This window comes from Psammomys obesus, unplaced genomic scaffold (genome assembly GCF_907164565.1).
Source record: "Psammomys obesus unplaced genomic scaffold, mPsaObe1.curated_primary_1811, whole genome shotgun sequence".
Taxonomy (NCBI): domain Eukaryota; kingdom Metazoa; phylum Chordata; class Mammalia; order Rodentia; family Muridae; genus Psammomys; species Psammomys obesus.
The window spans coordinates 11,188,295-11,213,974 of NW_026596166.1; the positions used below are offsets into that span (position 1 = coordinate 11,188,295).

The following is a 25,680-nucleotide window of genomic DNA, read 5'->3' on the forward strand; positions in this document are numbered from 1 at the left end:
AGGAAGGAAGGAAGGAAGGAAGGAAGGAAGGAAGGAAGGAAGGAAGGGAGAGAGAGAAAGAGAGAGAGAAAGGAAGGAAGAAAGAAGGAAGAAAAGAAGGAAGGAATGAGAGAGAGAAAGGAAGGAAGGAAGGAAAGAGAGGGAAAGAGAAGGAAGTCTTTTCTTTTTTCACATTGGGACTTCTTTTAAAAATTATTTATTCACTCTACACCCTGATTGTAACCCCACCTTTTCTCCTCCCAGTCCCCCACCTCGAACATCCCTCCCCAAATTCTCTTCTCCTTCAACTCAGAGGAGGAGGAGGGCCCTCCTTCCTCTCCCCTCCCCACCCGGGTACCAACCCACCCTGGGACATTCAATTGCTGCTGAACTAGGCGCATCCTCTCCCACTGAAGCCAAACCAAGCAGTCTAGTTAGGGGAAAAGGATCCAAAGGGAGGCATCAGAGTCAGAGAGGCCCCCACTGCAGTTATTGAGGGACCCACATGAAGACCAAGGTACTTATGTGCAGGGAGCCAAGGACCAAGCATGCTCTTTGGTTGGTGGTTCAGCCTCTGTGAGTCCCCATAGGCCCAAGTCAGTTGACCTGTAGGTCTTCTTGTGGAGTCTTTGACCCCTCCAGCTCCCTCAATAGTTTCCCAACTCTTCCATGTGACTCCCTGAGTTCTATCTAATGTTTGGTGTGGGTCTCTGCATCTGTTTCTACCAGCTGCTGGGTGCAGCCTTTTAGAGGAAGAGAGGGGATGGGGAGTGGAACAGGGGTGAACTTTAGGAGTAGGGAGGGAGGCTAGAGAGGGTTGGGGGGAAGAGAATGAAAATTGGAAGGGGGTGGTGTCTCTGGGATTTGCCAAAGTCTTATGTTACTGGGTTCATTGCTACATTTCAGTGGATTAAAATTTTAAATTAGTGCTAGTTTTAAACTGACTTTGGTATTTTTTTAATGTTGAAAATTGGATTTATTATTGTTTGCGTGTGTGCATGTGCCAGCGCCCTGGGTTTCAGTGGCTCTTCACTCCTGCAAGGCATTGCTTATCCTACTTTCGTGCGCTTATCCTACTCTGTGTTGATGTTTACATGTTTATAAGTTAATATCCTTTGACTTTCTTAACCGAACAGAAGACCTCTGGCTTTTCAACCAATAAAACATAATCTTATATACTCGAGCCCATCTAATCAAATCTAGAGAAAATTCAAGACAGTCTAAGGCAGGGTTCCTGGAACAGAGGTTCACTGTGGAAAGGCACCTGCAGCAAGCTGATGACCGGAGCTGGATACCCCGAACTCGTGGTAAGAGAGAACCAATTCCTCCAATTCTTCTCTTACCTTCTCATGTGCCACCCCTAACTCCCTCCCAATAAACAAGTTAATTCTTTTAAAGTGAGATTTCCCTCAATTGTCTTAGGGTTTTACTGCTGTGAAGAGACACCACGACCACAGCAACTCTTACCAAGGAAAACATTTAATTGAGGCTGGCTTACAGAGGTTTAGTCCATTATCATCATGGCAGGAAGCATGACAGCATGCAGGCAGACATGGTGCTGGAGAGGTAGTTGAGAGTTCTACATCTGGATCAGCAGACAGCAGGAAGAGTTTCACTGGGCCTGGCTTGAGCATCTGAAACCTCAGAGCCCACCTCCAGTGACACACTTCTTCCAACAAGGCCACACCTCCTATTAGTGCCACTCCGTAGGGGCCTATGGGGTCATTTTCATTCAAACCACCACACTCATAAAGATAACACAAAAATGTTAATTCACTACAGGTCACTTAAGATTTCAAGGTATGGAACAGGGCACTCCAGAAGCAGAGCATGCTCAGTTCCAGGTCTAGAATTCTATCTCCTCTGCTGTAGGCTAGGTTCACAGGGATGATGCTCAGACACGCCAAAGCTGGGAGACTCGTCTGAGGCTTTGAACTGTGGCTTCTAAAGGGTCTTAGAACTGTTAATTATCTTTTAATTATAAAATGATGATATTTAAGTTCATAATAATAATTTCCCCAAGAAGTATATTTATAAAATTCATTTTCCAAGTGTTATATAGATTAAAAATAGTAAGAAAAAATAAAAACTCACGCTGAATTGATTTTTTATTTATTTGATATTATTGTGTGTATGTGTGCATTGTATGTTTGAGCACATGTGAAGGTCAGAGAGCAACCGTTACAGTGTTAGTTCTCTCCCCATACCTTATGCTGGTACCAGGGATGGAACCTGGGCCACCAGTATTCCTCAGCAAGCACTTTTACACACTGAGCCACGCTGTCAGCCCCACAATGAAATGAACTCTGACTGGTCCACACTGACGAAGGTGTGAGGCAATAATTCTATATTCTGTGTTCAATAAATAAAGTGTAAACATAAGCTATTCTAATACATAAATAGAAGCTTTACACATCTAAAATCAGCATGTATAAAACATATCTATAGTTTAATGAAATACTACAATGTTCACTATAAATTATATACAATATAGAAATATACTTTCACAGCATTTTAAAGTTCAGAGATAACTTACATGGTGACAGGAGGGAAATAATGTCATATATTGAACCCTTTAGTAATTAATTGTAACAAGTATGTCAATGGAAGAAAAAGATGATTGGTATAAAGAAAAATGTCTCAAAATGGCCAAAGTACCATTCTGAGGACTAACAGTGGAGTCTCCTGTTCGCAGATCGATGGTACTGAGAGAAGAGAGCTTATCAAGGTCTGGATATGTGGTGTCTGCAGCGTCAACTCTGTAGAGTTGACAGGGGATTTAGACAGGGGATTTAGAGAGTCAAAAATACCAGATTATCACCCCACATTACTTACAAATAGTACTTTAGGAACACTTTTCCAAGGCAACGTTTATTTTACCATGTCTCAAAAGTACTAATTTCCCACGGCCCAGTATTTCAAAGCAGTAGCCAAACTACCCTCTGTGGTCCTAGGGCCAGAACTAAGAAAACATGTTTCCCTGCTCAGCGGTGGGGACGGGAGGTTCTGACGATGCTGTTTAAGGAGACACTTAGGTGATCTCAAAGTAACAAAAGTTAATTAGGAGTATTTTATAGCACATTCACAGTTGTATTAGAGGATCTTGGGGCAATTTCCGTTTTTCAGATTTATATAATCTTTCTAGAAAAGAGTACACATTGGGGTTAAGATCCTCTGTGACTGTACTTATTTTCAGAAAGAACACATATTCTGTCTTTTACAAGCAAATCCGTTTATAATTATACAGATAAACAGTCAACTACATCTTATTTCCATATATCCCGTACCATGTAATCACATTAGCAAAACATTTGTTTTAAACTGTATCCTTTAAGTAAAGTCTGTGCCTGGATTGGAGGGTCAAATGGGCAGTCTGATCAAAACGCTTTGACATCCTGGGCCTAGAGTGACTCAGTGGCTACTGACCCACTGCTGCTTGTTTTCTGTTTCTTCTTTTCCGACTCTTTGCTCTTTTCGGTAATTGGCTGCAGTCCAAAATGTTATTTTTTTCAGAACTTGCTGCCGAAGTTTAGGAGGTAATAAGGATATCTGACTCTTCAAAATGACAGCATTTTTCCCAATGCAGTCAAGACACAACCTGTCAATAAAGCATAGGGGAAGGGTTAGTTTCTGAGCCCAGGTTACACAGTACCTGGTCAAGGTGTATTTGTTTGTCTTCCTTTGCAGGGCTGGAGACTGACTTCAGGGGTGAGGAATTCCAGGCAAACACTAACACAGAGCTATCCCTCTGCACTGAACTTATGCAGGTTTTTGTTTGCCTGGTGGTTTTGTTGTGTTTTTGGCTAGAAATCTTGGTTTTTAACAGCCAAGCCATAGCACCAGCCCTGGTTTTGTTGTTTTTCAAATTCATTATGTTATTTTACATGTTTGTGCATCTGTGTGAATGTACGCCATGAGAGAGCAAGTACCCCCAGAGGCCAGAAGAGGGACCCCGTGCTGAGACCTCAGGACTTCAACAACCACAGAGGAGAGTCACTTTCCCAAAGCCCTGGAGAGGAAAGACTAGCTTTATCAGAGAAAGAGCAATTCAGTCAGTGGGTTAAATACAGCTGGAGGTCAGAATGGCACAGCAAGGTGAGGCCAACAGACAGGTGGAGGTTGAGCAAGGGCAGTGGGGGCCACCAAAAGGCATGACAGCGCAGTCTCTGGCCCATCAGTGTTCCCTGGGAAGTTCCCCTGGGGGATCTGCGTGCTTTCCAAAGAGGACATCCATGACGACCTCCCACCTAAGTTTTTGTAATAGCCCCAAACTGCAGACATCCTAAATATCTGTCTTTAGCCCTGTCAATCGTGTCCATAAGACAGAACCTTAACAGCCTTTGCTAACACAGATATAGACCCACTGTGCTTAACGATTATATACTTACATGAGGGATACCTAGTCCATAAGACAGCATACATAATTTGTTTCATTATGGGTACACGCCAGTGGCCTTGGCTAACATTTAAAATAAAATAATCACATAGACCACAGTGTGGACAACTCACCATGGTGAGTAGGTATCATACAGACCACTATATTCCTGTCACACTCCTGTGTGTTGTGTGAAGGATATTACATATGAGTATGTGCTGTATGTGCGCACATGTTCAAATGTGTGTGCATATGCATGGGAGTTTGCACAGCAAGCAGAGGTCAACACTGTCTTCCCAGTCACTCTCCAATTACTATTATCATGATGCTGGTGATTTTGAGGCCTGCTCTCTAACTGAACCTGGAGTTCAGTAACTTGGGTAGCCTGCCTGGCGGCCAGCACCAGGGACCTGACAGCCTCCGCCTCCTCGGTGCTGGGATTACAGGCACCTGCCATTGTGCCCAGCGTTTTCCACACGTACTGTGGCTCCAGTCTCAGGCCCCATGTTTGCATGGCCAGTGCTTTACTACCCGGGCCAGCTCCTCAGCCCTCATATGTTTAGCCTTAGCTGAGTATTAGACCCACATGTGGCCCAATGTTGGTCTCCTCGGCCTGCTTCCAGGCCACCTTAGTTTTACCTCTGCTCTTTCTAGGCCAATCACTGAGAAATTTGTCAGTTCACCATAAGCTTGTTTCTTTGTTGAGTTTAGCTTCGTGTAAAAAATATTTTCAAAACAAACTTATATAAATGTTTTTGTTTGTTTTTTTGAGACAGAATTTCTCTGTGTTGCCCTGGTTGTCCTGGAACTCACTCTGTAGAGCAGGCTGGCCTCCTGAGTGCTGGGATTAAAGGCCTGGTCCGCCATGCCCTGCTGCGTGTCAAATTTTTACATATTAATTTTGATACATATGTTCATGTGCTTGTGTGTTCTTACGTGCTCCACAGGTGTACAGCTCCCCACAGAGAGCAGAAGAGGAGGGTGTAGAGCTTCTGGAACTGGAGTTATAGAGAGTTTTGAGCTACACACTGTGGGTTCAGGGAACTGAACTTGGTTAGATCCCCTGCAAAAACAGCACGTGCTCTCAACTACTGACACAGTTCTCTAGCCTGATGTACTCTGGCCTGCCACAACCGGCTTTAGAGAAATGGTCTTACCTTGTAACCAGGTGGGCCTGGAACTTACCAAGTGGCACGGGTTGGTTTTGAGCCCCCACTCCCCTGCTCAGCCACTGAAGTGACTGTACCATCCTGCTCAGCTCCCTTATTCTTCCCAATTCTCCAAATATTTAACCTCCTCCAGCTTTACCTTGCTTTCCAGTTCAGGTCATCTGCACTCCATTCTCTTGCCAGCAGCTAGGATTCCCTCTCCACTGTTCCTGTTACATCATCCTGGCCATCTCCAACCATTATCAGGTTCTCTGCACCTGGGATTAGTTGCCCTGTGAAGCTGAAGTAAACCACAGCTGTGCAGACAGGCTACCACTGAACTAACTACTTTCTCTCCCAAGCATCACTGTGCGCACAGTCCTGGCCAACAAGCTCCCAGTGAGCTCCAGAGACATGTCAAGTCTTTGTCACTCTTCTTAGGCTCATATCTTCATCTCTTTTTCCCCACCAGATAACCCACTACCAATAAAACTTTCTCAATGACCTGTTTTTACATTTTCTTTTTTTCTCCACTATTTTATTTCCTTTTTTTTTGGTGAACCAAAGTGTCTGATGTGTAGACACTTCCTCACTGAGCTGTACTCCAGAGCTCTACTATGTATCCCATTTGACAAATGTCTGTCTCTTTTGCTAAAATCTACTTCTTCATGACTCTGTCATCTGGATATGGGGCACACACCTGTAATCCTAGCACTTTGGAGACAGACAGAAGGTCTTTGAGCTCTAGCAACTAAATAACAGCTTCTGTGTTAAAAGAAATTCTGTTGTTGTTGTTGGGTTTCTCTAATTATCCCTGGCTGTTCTGTCCTAAAACTCACATTGTAGTGTTGGCAGATGGTCTGATATTGGCCTTCAAGATCTGGTTAAACCCTTCCTTGCTGTGTAAACCTATCCTTGCTGTGTAAACCTGCCTAAGTCATTATATCTGATTGATTGATTAAACGGTCCATACTTGGGCAGGACAGAATTGGTTAGGCATGGCTAAGGTTCCCCGGCTTTGGGTTCAGGAGACTCACAGGAGTCAGATGGGAAGAGAGGAAGAAGGAGGACATCATGATGGAGAAGAAACCACATAGGCCAGGAGGAAGGACTCCAATAATGACGTGAAAAGGCCCAGATGAAGAATACAAGTAAGTATATTGGCATCATGGATGGAAGATCGACCAGATGAGGATGGTTAAAGCAGATGGTGTTGAATGGGGGCTGGGAGATGGATGGTGAGGTTATTGAGACAGTGTAAGTGAAATATCTGCCCAGCCAAGGTAAATAAGGCAATTATAAATCTAGCAGGTGCCTGTGTCTTCTTATTTGTGACAGCGGGTTAAATCATCCCACTACAGTAATCTTAGGGCTAATAATAACCATTATACAGCCCAACACATTTTTTTGTTTACTGCAACATTATAGCAAGGTTAGCGTCAGACTCAGATTCATCCACCTCTGCTCCAAAATGCTGGGATTAAATTTTAAGCTCCACCAAGCTTAAATTTTTCCATTTTAACTGTATGTGTGTATATATTTTATCATATATGATATTTACCAGACATATTCGATTTCCAAAAAGTTGAAATATAGCCCCTGCCTCCTGAGTGATAAGATTAAAGACATCAACTACTGTGCTCAGGCTGGAAATATACTCTTTGATATTACCATATGAATAATAAACAACTTTACAAAAATATACTGTTTACTTTAATTTTAAAAATAATGCTCATGAATGGTCTGAATATAATTTGATTATACTTTTTTATTTTGAGACACAGTCTCACGTATAGCTCTTCATGGTCTAGTATTTGCTATGTAGACCAGGCTGGCCTGAATTCACAAAGATCTGCCTGGCTCTGCCTTCTAAATGTGGGATAAAATGCCTGGGCACTCTATCTAGTTTTTATGCTTAGGCAATTGTAAATATTTTCTCGAATTTAAGTCATAAACTACCTGTAAAATAGCATAACTCCTCCCCAAGGAGAAGCAAAGAGATTATCACACATTCATAGCACACATTTTGCCTTTTCTTTGCTTAGCAGACATTTTGTTATTGTTAAAATATAATGAATACATTGCGAAGGAAAAAATAAAAATTTAATTTAAAAATTAAGATAAAATAAAGCCAGCACAGAACTTGCCATGCTAACGGTTCTGCGCTGTCCCGCTCCTTTGCAACCATCACACCCTCTACGTCTGAAGTCTTTCCCTCCTCCTCAAATGAATCGTGACCATTGACCAACCTCCCTCCTCCACGCCAAGTCTCCTTTACTCTCATCTCATTTGACACATGAGTGTGCCCTCTCCAGTTACTTCAGACACCAGGAACCAAACAGGGTTTGTTCCTTTGTGAATGACATATTTTACCATGAACATCTTTGTTTTTGTTGGTGATGGCTTTTTTTGTTTTGCTTTTGTTTTGTTTTTGGTTTTTCAAGACAGGATTGCTCTGTGTAACCCTGTCTGTCCTGGAACTCACTCTGTAGACCAGGCTGGCCTCACACTCAGAGATCTGCCTGCCTCTGCTTCCCAAGCAATCGGATTAAATGTGTGTGCCACCCCACCCCACCCCCACCTGGCCACTACGCACATCTTAAAGGTCATTCTATGCTGTAGCTCATATCACAATTAGCCTTCCTTAAAATTTTTACATTTGATTATTTGAAACATTTTTATGTTTAAATATACTTGATCATATTCTTTCTCTCCCCAAAGTCCTTCTAGATTCTTTCCTGATCCCTACCCATCCAACTATAAGTCCTTTCTCAAAAAACAAAAAATCAAACAAACAAAAGCCCAATACAACAATAAACTCCAACAAAACCCCTACCAAACCACTCACTACATAGCTGAAGATGACTGTGAGGTCCTCATCCTCCTGCCTCTCCCTCCCGAGCACTGGAATGACAGACACCAGCTGTCATGCCCAGTTAGATGGTGCTGCAGATTGTGCCCAGGGCCTTGGGAATGTAGGTGAACCTCCAACCAACTGAATTTACAGCCCCAGCACACACACAGACACACAAAGCCACATAAAGACACATACACACAGACATACAGACAGACACACATACATATACATTATGTATGACATCATATATACATAAAAATACTGTATTTACTTACCTGAGCAGTGAATAGGGCTGTGTTTGAAAGATCAATAAATCATTACAGTGACCCTAATCAATAAAAAAAAAGGTTTTACCAATGATGTGAAGAAAATAACAGTACCTTAACTATAGAACATTTCTATTCTATGAATGTAAAATAGCCAATAAATTTCTCTTTAACTAGTAACACACATACACACAAGCATACAAGTGTACATATCCACAGACATATATCTGCACATATATATTTTTCCTGCTTGAAAACATGAGGTATATGAATATCAAATTTCAGTAAGCAAAATTTTGTCTAATCACTACCTTATATAATTACAAATTTAAAAATTAGCAATTGTTCTCTGAGAATAGTAAGTAACAGAAGTAGTTAATATTTGTTTCTTTTGGGGGGTGGTTGTTTCAAGACAGGGTTTCTTTGTGTAGCCCTGGCTGCCGTCCTGGAACTCACGCTTTAGACCAAGCTGGTCTTGAACTCACAGAGATCCACCTGCTCTGGCTCCCAAGTTCTGGGATTAAAGGCATACATCAATGCAGCCCAGCTAATATTTGTTTCTTAAAACAGAAGTATTTCCTCCAAATTACTCTTATGTTAAAGGTTCCATGCCCTGCCTCCAGGTGGTTCTCTGTCTGGCAAGGCCTCCCTGATAGGCCAGCAGCCCCCCACTGAGCACCATCTCCTCCCTGTTGATGCTGTCTCACTGTTTTGAAACAAGGTTTCACTATGTAGCCCAGGCTTGCCTGGAACATACTATGTAGCCAGGCAAGTTTTGAATTTGTGATAATCCTTCTGCCTCAGCCTCCTGAGTATTGTAATTGTATAATGAGCAACCACACCTGGCTTCCCTGTGAAGTCTTCCTTTGTATTTAAAATATTATTTTATGTATTTTATTTTTTATTTCAGACATGATTATTCTGTTTAGCCCTGGCTGTTCTAGAACTAGCTCTATAGACCAGGCTGGCCTCAAACTCTTGCCTGCTTCTGCCTCCTGAGTGCTAGGATTAAAGGCATGTGTTACCATGCCAGGCATATTTAAAATATGTGTTGTTTTTGCTGTTATATGATCAAATTCAGTCTTATACATACTGAACAAGTACTCTACCTCAGTCCTACAGATTCCTCATTTGAATATCAAGGTTTAGTTTTCTTTGATTAATGCATCACTCATAAAATTAACATGGCAGTCTCTATGAGCTGCCAATAGGTTGGGCCTGCCCCTGGGTTCTGAGCCCTGACTCAGAGAGGAACTATTCCCTTTTCTTCTCTCTTGGATGCTGGCCAGGGCCTTCATGCTCCTAAAGTCTCTGGTGGCTGTGGGCTTCTCATTCTTTGAGCTCTGCTCCCTGCCTGTTGTGACTGTCTGCCAACACGTGTCTGACCTCTAGGCTGCTCCATTTTCTCCATTTTCCTCCAGGCAGCTCCAGGGTTGATGGCTTGCCTGTTCTGGGGGGCTTCTTTTAAACTCTAATAGTTTTCAAAAATAAAAAAACATATATATATATATATGAATATGGTAGGAATTCCCTAATCCTTTCAATAGGTCTTTATAATTTCACAATCATGATGATAATTTAATTTAATAAGAACTCTTACTTTGTTTTATATATGTATTTTCTTAATTACATATTTTTTTAGGATTTATTTTTATTATTTTTAATTCTGTGTATATGTCTGTGCCTAGAGGGCAGAGATGTCGGGGCCTCTTAAGTTACAGGTGGTTGCGAGCTGCCTGATGTGGGTGCTGGGAACTGAACTTGGGTCCTCTGGAACAGGAATATGTGCTTGTAAGTGCAGAGCCATCACTTCAGCCCCTGGTTTTGTATAATATTTAAGGCAGAGTCTTGCTATAAAGCCCTGGCTGCACTAATACCATAATACCATGTAGTTTAGGCTGGTCTCAGACTTACAGCAATCCACCTGACTCGGTCTTCTGAGTTCAAAAATTACAGGTGTTTGCTATCATGACTGTTCAGGACTATTATTTTAATGATAAATTTTGTATTCTAAGTAGAGGGTTGTTTGTTCATGGTTCAATTTTTAATTTTATCTTTCTTCCACCTTTTTTTTTTTTTTTTTTGAAACAAGGTTTCTCTATGCTGCCCTTGGCTGTCCTAGAACTTTGTAGAGGAATTTTAATTCAGAACATAGCTGCTTTGGCAAGAGATCCAAAGACCTAGGTCTGTGTGCTGGCTGGAATACAGACATGTCTTTAATCCAGAGGCAAGCATATCTCAGAGTTTGAGGCCAGCCTGGCATAGAGCAAATTTCAGGTGAAGAAAAGCTTAGGTGTGGTGGTAAAGGCCTTTAATCCCAGCACCTAGGAGACAGAGTCATGCAGATCTCTGAGTTCCAGTCAGTGCTGCTCAGTCAGTTCAGTTGAGAGGGAGTTGAGAGGCAGTGAAATGGAGTTGGGTTTGTGGCAGATCAGTTTGTGGAATTCAGAGGCAGTTTTACTAGGACAGCTGTACAGAGACAGGTTGAAAAGAGAACAAGCTACACACAGGTGAAGACAGAATGAGCCACAGAATGAGAAGGAGCCAGAAGATTAGAGCAGATTGCTAGAGTTGGTTTGAGGCCAAGCAGAGCAATTCAGTGAGAAACTGAGAGAAGCCAGATTGAATTGAAAGACCCCTGCCTCACCCTAAGTTAAACATAGCTAACGCCATTTTGTGAGACACCACTGTTTTGTAAAACTCTGAAGGCCAGATGAGAAACTGGAAAATTACTGAGAAATCCTAGCTGTGTCACCCACTTGGGATATCTGTGGTCAGGCTGCCCGCCCCTGTTGAGTTAAAAACAACTTGTTGTGACTACCCTCATGGGATATCTGTCAGAGATTGTTCCAGCTGAGATAGGGAAAAACAAAATAACAGGTGGTCCGTACGGGGACATCACGACCCTTTTGACCACCCAGTTCCTGGGATCCTGGCGTCCCTGCCAAACTTTGACGCAAACTGCGGTTTCATGTAAACGTTCCAATCAGCCCCCTGTAACCATGCTTCTCGCTTCTGTACCAGTGCTTCTGCTCTAAAACCCTATAAAAACCCCAGCTTCCTACCTAGGGAGCGCGCAAAGTTCTCCGAGTGACTTTCCGCCCGAGTACTCGTGTATCAAAATAAAAGCCTCTTGCTGTTTGCATCCAAATGGCCTCGCCTCGTTGTTCCTTGGGAGGGGGTCTCTCTGACGGAAGATACCCTCCGGGGCTCTTTCAGAATCAGTCAGCTTGGAGAGGAGTTTGGGCCAGAACAGCTGAGGTGAACCAGCCACCCAGACTTCAGAAAAAACTAGGAAGGGTAGGCTTATTCAGCAGCAAGTCTCAGAGGCTAAAAACATTCTAGGCCTAGGTATACTGTATGGAATCTAGAAGCTTCCGGGACTGGGCCTAGGTTAGCAGAGACAATAAGCCTCAGAGATAACAGTTACATCAGGCAAATAAAAGATACTTTTACAGATCTCATTCTGTAGACCAGGCTGGCCTCTGACTCAGAGATCTGCCCGCCTCCACCTTTAGAACACTGGGATTAAAGGTATAGGCCACCACTGCCCCGTCAGTTTGGTTTTTTGTTGCTGTTGTTGTTGTTTGTTTGTTTTTAAGATAGGTTCTTTTTATGTAGCACAGGCTGGCTTTGAACCTTCAATTCTCCTGCCTGAATGTCCTGAGCAACTGCTGGGGCATAAGAATGTATCAACATGCCTACTTCCTAAATAAGGACTTTTAGTGCCAAGAAAAATAAGATAAACCACAACTGTTCCACTGGGGGAGGAGCAGTGATGGGACTTGAAGCCAGGGCCTTGTACAGATGGCCTTTAAAAAGAGTCCTTGGCTCCAGTGCTTTAGCAGAGCACTGTACCCTAGGCTGAAGACTGCTCTGGAGCCTTCATTGTACATGTTTGAGCTGGTGGCCACAGACTACAAAACCAACCAAAGTCCCTGCCGAGAAGCCATCTCTCTTTAAGGTTTGTCACTCTGTAGAAGCAATCTGTGCCTAAGGACAAGAAAAGGAGCTACTGCCCTTTTGGTGGGACTCTGGCTAGTTGTGCCCCATCCCTGTTCACTCAGGGTCTTGATACACTTCAGCAGCCTAGGCAAATTGGCCCCTTCAGTGCTTGTCTGCCAAGTACCACGGGTGAGAGTGCCCCGCTGCTCTACACTTCCTGTGGGCCGGTGAGCAGAGTAGCAAGGCTCTCCTCATGTGACCTGTTTATTCCTTTGACTTTATGCCATGTTAAAGCTGCAACATTGAAAACTCAAATGTAGAACAGATGGAAAGCAGAAGCAAAACCCCACAAAACAAAAAGAACTAGACTTCTACAGAGAAGTCAGCCAGTGAGAGTTAGAAGGATTAGCCATGTAGGCATACGGTTGTTGTGTAATTCACATGCTGATTTCTATACCCCAATATCTGGTTGCAGTCCTTGTTCTGAGAATCCTCGTTCTCCAGTGTTGTGTAAACACTGCTCTACAACAATCCCCTGATATGCCAATAAAGCAGCTTATAGCCAATCGCTGAGCAGGGGAGAGAATAGGGCTAGACTTTCTGCCAACCAGAGGAGGAGTTAGAGGAGGAGTTAGAAGAGGAATTAGGGGAGTCAGCCACAGGCAGAGGGCCAGGAGACATCAGCAGAGAAGAGCTGGAGCAGGAAAGCCACCAAGTGCAAGTATGTCTGGGATGTGTGCTAGGAGGAAGCCAGGTTAGCTTAGAAGGTTAGGAATGAGTAATAACAGCTCAGTTGCTGTGTTGTGAAGCTTGTTAAATTAAGATAAAAGTCTCGATTATTTGGGTAATAGCCAGGCTAAGAGAGAAACAAACACAATTTTATAAAAAACAAAACAACAAAAAACTTTAACATAGCTATGTCCATTAATAAACTCCATGGATGTATAGATCTCTGTGAGTTTAAGGCCAGCCTGGTCTATATAGTGAGTTACAGGACAGCCAGAGCTACATAGTTAGACCCTGTGTCAAAACAACAATAATAAAGATAATTTTAATTAATTATCTGGGTGATTATTACTTTGATTATGTATTCTCTCTCTTTCTCTCCCTCTCTGTTTTCCCTCTCTGTTATCTCTGTGTAGCCTAGGCTGTCCTGGAAATCACTCTGTACCAGGCTGGCCTCAAACTCACAGAGATTTGCCTGCCTCTGCCTCCTAAGTGCTAGGGTTAAAGGAATGTGCCATCACTGCCTGGCTTGTATTCTTTTTATACACAGACATCTTAAAACATTTAAACTCCAAGTTCTCGTATTGTGGTAAGGCTTGGAGAGAAAAAGAAAAAGGAGATGAAGCCATAGCCTGGGGGTTTAGTGCTATCACAATGTGTGTGTTAAAGCAAGGCCCTAGATCGAGCCCCAGCACTGGAAAGAGAAAGCCCTTTTTAATAACTTAGCTAATGAAATTAATAGACTGATCTTGGTCTGTAAACTTGAAATAGCCCTACATACATCACAAAGCCTCTGACTTGGAAGGGTGGTCCTTCCAGGCATCACTTCTAGTCATTCTGTGCTTTGCCGTTACCATAGCAACAATACTGCTGAGAAGCTGTTTGAATATCATGATCACTCAGGCAAAATGCTTAAATATAAGATTTACTTACTGTGTCCAAGAAAAGTAAGTTATCTTTGCTCCCACCAAATACCATTATTTCATTTTCTTTTCCCAGACAGGCTGTGTGCCATAACCTGTGATGGAAAAGTATGAACAGAGTGAGTGGCTATCAAGGGCGAGTGCAGAAGCTACTTCCAGAGCACACACTCTGAAGATCTATTTAACCAGTTCTCTCAAGTTCACCACACCATGGCCCAGTTACAGATGATTCTAGTATCTCTGTCTCGGTGCCCAGCTTTGCTAAGCCCTTTCTCTCACACATATTATCTCTGAAATGAATTTAAATGGATCAACCCCTCAGGTACAATGGGCACCTTTCCCACCTCTTTTGGGAGCCTCCATGTCACCTTTGCCCTTCCATTCCTGCTCTGGGCCCCACCAGCTGACAAATGCACATGAAATTCCTTTCATATTTCTATCTCAAACCTTTCAATGTGGGTACAGAATACCATAATACGTCCCTTGTTTTTCTATCCATCATCTCCCCATTCACATAGAGGCATTAGATAACACTTTTAAAATGCTTTTTGCCATCTTAGCCACTTCAAAAAGTTTTAACTGGTACCTAGCACCTGCACACGCATACAGGGTATGGTGAAATAATCGGACCCGAGTGTGCAGCAGTTATAGCTGGTAATCAGTACTTCCGTCCCTCAGACACTTATCAGCTCTGTGTCAGGAATGTTCAGGTTCATCTCTTCTAAACGTTTTGGAATATACTGCAGATAAGTGTGTGGTTTTGTGCTGATTCAGTCCTCGGGGCTGAACCCAAGGCCTGTGTATGTGGCAATCCTTCTCCCACTGTCATAATCCACTGTTGTCTCTGGAACTTCCTGATCAGGAGGACTCTCTGCTAAAAGAGCTGTTTCGTTTTTTGTTTTTTTCCTGGCCTAATATTTACAATGAACAATTATTTTCCCCTACAAAGCTTAGCTTCTGGCTTTCCCCAGATGAGCCTTCTATATCTCCACCTACCCTAAGGTATAAAAACTCCAGACTTTTGTTTGCCCTCTTCTTATACCTGGGTTAAATCACTCTCTCCTTCACAGGCTCAGCCCCCAGAAACAGCTCCAAATCACCCATGCAAACTGGTTCTGCTCATGCCGCTGGCATTGACTCGCTCGCTTTACACTCTCCTAACTTACATTTGGAGATCGGCTCTCTATCTGCTATTGCACGTGTGTCTTCTAGCTCCCTAAAAGACTGACATCTGTGAGGCCAGAAATGGCCACTGTGGCGTGCTGGAGCTGGGTCACTGGCTATTTGAAGCTGGTTTTGCGAATCTTCCTCCAGCTTCAGGCTCAGTGTCATCACGTTGGTGACTTGGTGTCAGGCTTGGTGGGAGATTTTACACCTTGGAAGTCAGCAAGTGCTACACATTAGGTGCTCCTGCTCTCAGGAGTGGCTGGAACGGTACACCGTTCCACTGCAGTCTAGAACTGCATCTGAATACTCTCCCTTCCAGAGAACGCCAGTATGGTATTCTGCACCCAACCTGTACTGCACAACCTTTGACTAGCGAGAGCAAACACACATGAAGATCAGTTCATTCAGTCAATAACTCTGTTAATTATCTCATGAAGGAGCAGAGCATCTACTGTTCTCTGGGAGATGGGCTGCTAGCGAGCTCACATCTATTTCCAAGTTTCACATTATTTACTGAAAACAATTTTATTGCTTTATATTCAGTATTTCCATAGGTTCTAGCTCTCAGAAAAATACAAAGGTAAATTCTCAATTTTATAAAGTAAACTTAGAATTTTACAAAGTCATTACTTTGACTTTAAGAGAGCACTATATTTTTCTTTAAAAAAAAAAAAAAAAAAAAAGGTGGGGGAAATCTTTCTACATAGACCAGGCTGGCCTGGGACTTGCTGTGCCTGCCTCCCAGGCACCTGGCTTCTGTGGATGCAGGTTTCTTATGTCTCAGACCAGGCTGGCCTGGAGCTCACTATGCAGCCCCCGCGGCTCTCAACCCCATGGCATCCTGATTTAGGGTGCTTCTCTTAATAGAACAAATCACTGAAACAACAGCCACCCAAAACAACCATATATTACACTTAATTGCTATTGAATATTTACTTTTATACATTTACCCCTTTTACTTAAACCCCACAAGTGCAAACAGTGGGACTCTGCACACTTTCTTCAGTTCCACACACACTCAGTGACAAATGCACTCACGGCCCAGGATGAAGCATGAGATAGGATATTTGGTAAACTCTCTGCCCGATTCTCCTTATCACCTGCTGGAGTGTAGACTGGTCTAAATTTTCAGCAGGAACCCAGATAGTGTCAAGGGATGTGGCATGAAATCAGAGACGGAAAACCCTGAATGTCCTCATTTATGGGAAGAGCTGAGTTAATTTCCAGGAGAGAAGCCATGGGAATTATGGGTAATGCTGGCAGACTTGATGGGATCTGACAGGACTCAGGGCTCATCAAGCCTGCACGTTCTATGGCATATTTACAGGCAATAGTCACTCCTAACAGCCACTTTTAACAAAATGGCGCTCTCCAAGGTCACGTGAGCAGGCAAAGGTTTGCGAAGAGTAAGGCCTGGAGAGGAGAGCGCTTCACCGCAGGACAGTCTCAAGCTGGATGCTTCCAGGCATCCCACAACGCACAAGGCGTTCCTGGAAACCGCAAGTTGTTCACTTGAAAGTGTCACAAGTGCTGAGGCTGAGGAACCCTGGCACCCTAAGAGGAGAATCAGGCAGCCTCATTTCCCATTGTGGTGTGGGAAGCCACAGAACACACGGAGATGCGCCTTCGCTTGTCTCTTTCATTCAAACCACACACGCACCCAGAGAGCTCTCCTTACACTCAACGCTACCCCACCTGTCTCCTCACGTCATACCTGAGGGCAGATCTGCCTCTGTCTTATCTGCCTGAGGGAAACTGGAAACCTGGATCTCATCTCCGAAGGACACTGGAAAGCCTTTCCTGCCTTGATTTTGGTGGCATCTAGCTTGCAACCTGATGTTTTCTACAGACTGACAGCTTATGTCCTCTCACAGCTGCTCTACACTTATCACCTAAACGTTCTAATAAAGCATAGCATCGACAGGACACGTGAGCTCAGTCAAAAGAAAGCGAGATACATAGCTCTAGTTCTAACGAGCACATTATTGATAACAATTGTTCTGCTAAGTTACTCATTAAGACTTGAAATATCAGTCAGAAAATTTAAAATTAAACATTTGCTACCACTGACATCCATAATTATAATTAGTGTATTGATAAAAGCAAAGAAAAACAACCCAGGAAAGATGACAGGAAACCTGTCATCTTACAGATGAGGACACGCATGTCTTCAGTAACTTTATAAAGCCAAAAGATAAGCAGTAGCTCAAGCTGAATGCTGTCTCAATAAAAACTCTTGAAGTTTCAAAGGGCTAGATGTGTTAATATATTCTAATAACATTTATACACAAAAACATAAAAAGCATATGCAGTTATGATGTTCTCTAAACAGTATATACAGATTTATGTATCAAATACATAAGAATATTTAGGTCTTTTTCTCAAATAAGCTATCAGTTGCCATTTGTTAAATAACAAAGAAAAGTGTATCATACGGTGACTTTATACAATCAAAGGATCTGGAGGAAGGTCACTTCTGAAATACGTGGCATGAGACAGCATGCTATCTGCAGATGACCTATGGCCTGCTTATCTGAATTTCCTATGAGGACATTTTCATTATACTAGTCAATATAATTTGAAAAATTATTATGGTACTTTTGGATTTTCTTTAATAATAGCATATTGTTTCTATAATATTGGTCCTGTAATAGACAACAAACAGCATTTTCTAAATATTCACATTTATGAATATATCACACTGCTGCTTATTTTGAGAAAAGGATGCATGTAGCCCAGGCTACTCTTGAACTCACTACATAGCAAACAATGGTCTTAAGGTTTTACCTGCCTGTATTTTCCCAGTGCTGGGCTAACAGGGATGGGCCATCATGCCCTGTTCACCCTGTTGGTAAGAAAAAAATAATCTGCCTCTACAGTAACATAAAAGCAAATATCCCAATAAATTGCTTTAAATGTCTTCTAAAAAAAAAAAACCCATGATTAAAGCTAACCATATTCCTATCTCTTAATTAAAAATAGTAACATTAAAAATGATCTTATGACAGGTTTTAAATTACTTTGTGCTTTTTTTATACTTACTAGGCAAACATATTTAGATAAAAGTAATATTTTCAATTTTACAACTATGGAGAAAAATAGATAAATCATTTCTAATAAACATAATCAAAATAATTAATTTAGTTAATTAACATAAAACTAGTTTGAGAAGTAACTTTCTGTTGCTTATGGTTCCCTTACAAACACTATGCACTGTTCTAAATTTTAATACTGTAAAAACTCTCAATTGTTTTATTTTTGGGCTTACCTGGGCCTGGTATAAGGTAAATGTTTAAGTTGTTTCCAACAGTTTGTTATTATATTATGAATCCAGCCATCACCTGAAATATTAAGACAGTTCAGATATTATGATTAAGCCTTTGGAATATAATTTTAATTTTTTCCAGGTTTATCATCTTATATTTGCATCATCTTGGGTGAGTTTGCATATTTTTCATAAACATTTTAAACATGTACAACATGAGAATGCCTCACTTCCTAGAAGTAACAACTACCAAGGTTTGTGGCTTTTGGTGATGTCTACACTTAGCACATGAGGCCCTGGTTCAACTTCAGCACCAAAAAGAAGAAGAAGGGAAAAAAAAAAAAAAAGATGTGAGGGGAGGGGGGAACAAAAAGGAGGGAGAGAGAGAAAAAGAGAAACTTTGTCACTTGTGCTCTGCCTCTGTGTTGTCCTTCTTGTTGAACTGTAACTCCTAGATCTTGCGTCATTCCGTAAACACTTCAGTACACGCTGCTTGGTAGCATGGACACTACCTTCCACATGACCACGATGCTGTGGCTGTGTAACAAAATGAAGTGTCTCGGTCTTAATCTTTTCCTATAAGGAAGGAAGAACTACAGCATCCAATGACCCTTATGCTAATGATCAAAAATAGCAATGACGGGGCTGGAGAGATGGCTCGGCCGTTAAAAGCACTGGCTGCTCTTCCAGAGGACCTGGGCTCTGTTCCCAGCACCCACACGATGACTCACACCCATCTGTAACTACTGTCCTAAGGGATTTGGTGCCCTCTTCTGGTCTCTGTGGACACTGCACACACGTGTTACACAGACATAAACGTAGGAAACTTCCATACACACAAATTTTTTTTAAAAGCAAGTATGAATTAAAAACAGTAGATGGCATAAAGTTATGATATTAATCTGTATTAAAATGTACAAATGTCAGTCTTATTGTATTCCAAATTTAATGAAAAACCTCATCAGGGCATATTAGTGTATGCCTGTAATCCCAACACTTAGAAGGTAAAGAGGCAGGAGGAGCAGAAGTTAAGTCATGCTTGGCTATGTAATCGGCCAGGTTGAACAAAGTGAGACCCTGTCTCAAAACAAAACAAAACCACCACCACCAACAACAAAAAGTCCTCAAAAACTGGAGAAACATTTCTAGAATAATTAATAATCCTACTAAGAACTTCCTCTGGAGTTTGGTGGCTAGAAGATTACTGATATTGGAAATGAAGCCAGGCGTGTTTATGCAAGCCTTTAATCCTAGCACTAGGGAGTCAAAGGCAGGTGAGTTTCTGAGTTCTGAGTTCAAGGTCAGCCTGGTCTACAAATTGAATTCTGAGACAGCCAGGGCTACACACACACACACACAAAACAAACAAACAAACAAAAAAACGCTGTAAACAAAAAAACGCTGTTTCGAAGAACAAAGTGGAAAAAAAGAAAAAGAAGCTGCTTTCAGATTCAACAGGACAGGTTTCCCTCACTGAGTTTACTGACTGGACCACCTGGGGCTCCAGGAATTCCCCTCCCTCATTTGGTGCTGGGATTACAGAAGTTCCTCCCCATACCCAGATCTTAATGTGGGCGCCCACATCAGAATTCATGGGCTCACACGTGCACGGCAAACACCCTTCCAACCGAGTCCCCAGGACCTCTACTGGAGGCATTATAGTAGTTTTAACAGTGAAGCTCCTGAAAACTATTGCTACCCACAGAAAGCTTTGTGCTAAGGGCCCACAAGATGACTTGGTGGGTAAATGCACCTGCTGCCAAGCCTGGAGCCTGTTTCCCAGGATCCACCTGGACGGAGGAGAGAACTGACTCACAAAAGTTGTCCTCTGGTTTCCACACCCATGTTACACATACACCACGTGCACACACACACACACTAAATAAGCAAATAGAATGGGAAATGATAATTTTTTTTGTTAAGAAAATAATCTAACATGTCAAACACAAATATACATATTCTTGGTCATTTGTGTTCCTCTGATGCCACAATTTACTGCTGAAAAAAAAAAAAACAACAAAAAACAAAAACTGCGCTAGACAGGAGTTATAGACTTGTGGGCCAGCAACACAGCTTAGTGGATAGCAGTGCCTGCTGCCCAGACCTGAGGACCTGGCTCTGTCCCTGAAGCCCACAAAAGGACAGGAGATGACTGACTCCCACAAGTTGACCTATGACCTCTACATGTCAATGCGGCACACACATGACCACACACACATAATCAATACATGCATAAATGAATAAATACATGGAAAGCAAACAAAACACCACCTAGCCAAGTTCCAGGATCCCGCCAACCACGTTGGAATTTTTGAACAAAAGGAAGAAACTGGCCTTCCACCTTTGCCTTTCCAGCCTCAGAGGGAAGACTGTCAACCATAGTCTAGCTTACAGTACAATAAGCCTCTAGACAAGAGATGCAGACACAGAATCACGGGGTGTGGGAATGAAAAGAAGCTCTACTGTCTTCTCTCTCCTCTGTCCTGGGCCTTGACCTTGCAGATGCCAAGCAAACATTCAACCAGTGAGCTTTAACCCCTGCCCTGTCACATCAATTCACAGGGCAAGCATCTGGTTAGAGACATAGGGAGAAAAGATTGAATTCAGTATAAGTACAAAACACCATTAGTCAAAAAAATGAGCCAGGGTGGTGGGGCACGCCTTTCATGCTGGTACTCCAGAGGAAGAGGTAGGCAGCTCTCTTAGAGTTCGAGGCCAGCCTGGTCTACATGGTGAATTCCAGGTCAGCCAGGGCAACACAGGGAGACCCTGTCTCTACAAAACAAAACAAGAGACAGGAGAGAGGATGGCTCAGTGGTGAAGAGCTGCTGCTCCTGCAGAGTTTTGATTCCCAGTGCCCACGAGACCGTGCACAACCATCAGGAACTCGAGTTCCAGGGGATCCAATACCCTCTGCTGGCCTGCATGGACACTGCATGCATGTGGTACACAGACATACATACCAGCAAAACACCTAAACACATAAAATAAAAATTAAAAAAAATCAATCAAACAAACAAAACAATCCAAGACCCTGGCGCCAGCAAGACCGCTCAGCAGGTGAAGTTGCCCATTGCCAAGCCTGATCACCCGAGTTTGATCCCTGGGACCCACGTGGTAGAAGGAGAACCAACTCCCCCAAGTTCTCCTGTCTCCCCCCCACACACAATGGGAAGAAATGTAAACCAGTTTTTAGCCATTCCCCATCCCCAGGAGGCCCCGCAGGCCACTACCATGCTCCCACACCTTTCCCCAGACGCCTAACGCATGGGTGCTGGGTAAATGAGGTGATGGCTGTATGCTAAGCTGCACGGACTTACTTAATGGAATATTATCTGCACTTAGTCCACCAAATAGGAAAAGCTTATCATCAGCTATTGCTGTTAAAGTGTGCCATGACCGATGTTTGGGGCTTTCTCCATTAACAGAAATCCTGTAGCAGGGGAAAACAAAATTAAAATCCAACTTTGAAATAACCATAATGAAAAGATTTTTTTTTTTTTTTTTTTTTATCTTCCCAAGACAGTCTCACCATGTAGCCAGGCTGGCCTCTGCTCATGATGTTCCTGCCTTGGCCCATTAGTGCTATGCATTCACCACAGATCTTAAAGAAAAAGCTGAGCGAGGGGGTGGAGGTGCATACTTGTAATCCTAGTACCCAGGAGGCTGAAATATGACTAGCCTGGACTACGTAGTGACTTCAAGGTCAGCCTGAACACTATACAGACATATATACAGAGGAGGAGGAAGGGAAATGAAGCAGGGAGGGAAGGACGATAAATACTGTGGTTATATGTCATTAACAACCACAAAACACCTTCACTCTGTAGGAGGTTGTCCTCAGAGACCTCACAGAGGTCTGCCTTCCTGTGCCTCCTTCTCCTGAATGCTGCTGCTCCCTGCTCCACTGTCTGTGCCAAGTACACCATAGACTACCTTTCAGGAAACTGTCTACAGAGTGCGCTGTCACAGCCTAGCACAGTGGCCTCTGGTCACCTGCTCCTTGGGTGAGCTGCCCATCTGTGTCCTTTCCCACTAGAGTGTCTTTTTAACCCTAAATTCTTGTGGACCTTTGCTTTGACTCCCCCACCTCCTTCCCTTTTCCCTCTTCTCTCCCCTTTCCTCTCCCTCTCTCTGTTTTTTGAGACAGGGTTTCTCTGTCCTGGACTCACTTTGTAAATCAGGCAGGCCCCGAGCTCACAGAGATCTGCCTGCCTCTGTGCACCACTATATCTGACTCATCTTTCTTTTTTTTAAAATGCTACAAATATTGCTTTCAGTTTACTTTTGGTTTATAGTTTCCAATTTGTCTTTTAACATTTTGCGTACATTTTTTGCAGAGAAATGTTTACTGTTTAGCTGGTTTTATGAATCAGTCTTTTTCACTTTCCAAATTCAGATTCACATAGTCCCTAATGCCAAAGTTTTAAGAACATCTTCCTATTTCTTTCTGCTCATACATTTATGGTTCTATTTTTTATTTGGGGGAGTTGCTTCCTTTTAAGACAGGGTATTGCCATATACCCCAGACAGGTCTCAAATTTGCTACAGAGCAAAGCTAACCCCAAACTCATCGTCTCCCTACCTGAGCCTCCTGAGTTATAAGAGAGATTACATGGTGTACCACCATGTCTGGCTCACAGTTTTATTTGTGTGTATGTGTGGGGGGCAAAGGTCAGTAACAGGTGTTGTACCTCAGGAGCTGTCTACATTGGGGTTTTATTTGTTTGTTTGAGACAGGGTTTCTCACCAGCCTGGAACTTGCTGAGTCACCTAGGCTGACTGGCAAGAAAGCCCAAAGATTCCATCTATCTCTGCATCCCTAGTACTGACAGGAAGCACAGGCAACACACTTCACTTTTTACATGGGTTCCGAGGATCTAAACCCCATGTGTCCTCATGTTTCCTACACAAGTACTTCCTGGTTAACCTGTTTCCCCAGTCCTCATGGTTTTATTTTTAATGGTATTTCTACTTTATAGTATATCTACAATATATAGATAGGCTGGGTGTGGTGGCACACACGTGTAATCCCAGCACTCAGGATGCAGAGGCAGGTGGAACTCTGTGAGTCTGAGGTCAGCCTGGTTTACAAATCGATTCTAGGATAGCCAAGGCTATACAAAGAAACCCTGTCTCAAAAAAGATAGATAGATAGATAGATAGATACATAGATAGATATAGATAGATAGACAGATAGACAGAAAGACAGACAGCGAGCCCCGATTCCATCACATTACAGGATGTCCAAATTAATACCTAAATATATTTAGTTGTTAAACAATACAATGAGCCATAGACAAAATCTGACTTCTCAGTTTCATTATCTAGGGGTGTGAGATGACTCCTTTTAGCCACTCCATCTCCTCTGTTTGACCCGTCTCCAAAGAATGCTCATTATACAGCCAGTACTTTCTCATGATACTTTTCAACTCTTGCTATTTTAATGTCTTCTATGTTTGTATAAACTCCATTTAGCTGACTGTAGAACCTATAGTACTTTCACTTGGGAGGCTGAGGCAAGACAACCCAGAGTTCAAGGCCAGCCGGGGCTACCTGGTGAGCTTCTGTCTCAAAAAAAAAAAGGAAGGACAGAAAGAAAAAAATTAAAATTTATATTTCGTATTTTATAGCCCTTGTTTAGAGATATAATCTAAAGGAAAAATATCAACTCAATTTCGAAACCCACACTTGGATTATGACCCCCCCCCCACACTCTTACAGACTGGTATATAGACTTCACACTTACCTTCCAGACCAAATCCAGGTATCTAAGTTTAGACAGTGTAAGTCATTCATCCTAGTTTGCTAAAATAAAAGCACGATAATTGGACAGTGTTTTAACTCTTTTATGGAGTAAAATGTTAGTTTTAAAACAAGTTCAGATTAAGCACAGATTGCCCTATTCTTCTTAGCATTGAAAGCTTAACCATTGAAAGTGAATTCTAAGCATTAAGAAAATTAGCATGAAGCTCCCAGATTAGTGTGTCCAGGCGAGAAGGAAGAGATGGGTTTGAACTAACAGAGCTTGGATGATGAGAAATTAACCATTGCTGACCCTGCATTCAAGTGAAGGGTTCTTCTCATTAAAATATGATTAAAAACCATCTGTGACAGCCTGTGTAGATTCTCTTTGGGAAACAGGAGATAAGTACAAATTAGTACTAGGTGTAGCTTAATCTCTAGGTTATTTGAATGTTCAGATGCTACACAAAATCAGATGACAAGTGTTTATAAACATCACACATGAAAATACAATTTCCATTGAGAACACTGACCAAAACGCGTCCGCCAAAGACATAACCCTTATTTCCCAGAACTGCACATGAATGCGCGGCTCGTGGCTGTGGTGGAACTCCACCCTGCAAGCAGAGAGCAGAACAGAGGACAGACTTGAAACAGCTGTACTGGCCACATCCTATGCTCAGTCATAACTACAAACAGCTTCTTAGGAAGAAAGCGCACCCCCCTGCCCTTAAAAGGCCCACCACCCTAACAAAATGAAAAAGTTCATATAAAATAAGCCTGAAATATAAAGATTTTAAAAATCTAAAAAACAAAAAAACCCTCCCCTCTCCCCTCACCACTGATGTATTATTGCATCTCAGAGACTCTAAGAATTTACATATGACTCCAAAAAGTCCTCAAATAAAAAAAAAAAAAAAAAAATCAAAAACTTCACTGATGGTTTAAGCCAAACCAAAGAAGTCCTTTATCTTTTCCTAGACATCTTGGATTTTGGAAAATGTTTTTGTTTTGTTTTTGTTTTTTCTAAAATTCTTAGAATTAAAAAAAAACAAAAAACAAACTTCTGTATACTTTATCTTGAATGAAGCTCATCTCATGTTTCAGGCTCACTTGAATAACTGTGCTGAGATCTAGCTGGTAATAATGAACTAACCTTTCCCTCTGCAATAGTTAAACTAGGAGAAAACCATTTTTAAAAGTTGATTCCTAGGGCGGGAGGATGCTCAGTGGTCAGGAGCACATGTCAGCTGACAGCCTCCTGTAACTCCAGTTCGAGGGAAT

At 42.4% G+C, this 25,680-nt stretch overlaps 1 protein-coding gene across 5 annotated transcripts in view; it reads right to left on the reverse strand.

Annotated features, from left to right (window-relative positions):
- Window positions 1–2,069: 2,069 nt before the first annotated feature.
- The window catches only part of Klhdc1 (kelch domain containing 1), a 37,537-nt gene continuing 13,926 nt past the window's right edge, over window positions 2,070–25,680 (reverse strand). For 3 of the 5 annotated variants that reach the window (XM_055595486.1, XM_055595483.1, XM_055595488.1), the window contains 7 exons: window positions 24,930–25,013; window positions 24,401–24,459; window positions 21,972–22,084; window positions 18,655–18,727; window positions 14,230–14,314; window positions 8,635–8,687; window positions 2,070–3,577 (listed from right to left, as the gene is read on the reverse strand). In XM_055595486.1, the coding sequence (XP_055451461.1) occupies window positions 3,391–3,577; window positions 8,635–8,687; window positions 14,230–14,314; window positions 18,655–18,727; window positions 21,972–22,084; window positions 24,401–24,459; window positions 24,930–25,013 (654 nt within the window). In that variant the 3' untranslated portion in view covers window positions 2,070–3,390. Of the gene's footprint in view, window positions 3,578–5,645; window positions 5,804–8,634; window positions 8,688–14,229; window positions 14,315–18,654; window positions 18,728–21,971; window positions 22,085–24,400; window positions 24,460–24,929; window positions 25,014–25,680 lie in introns of those variants that run through there. The other 2 variants (XM_055595487.1, XM_055595485.1) reach the window with 2 other exon arrangements.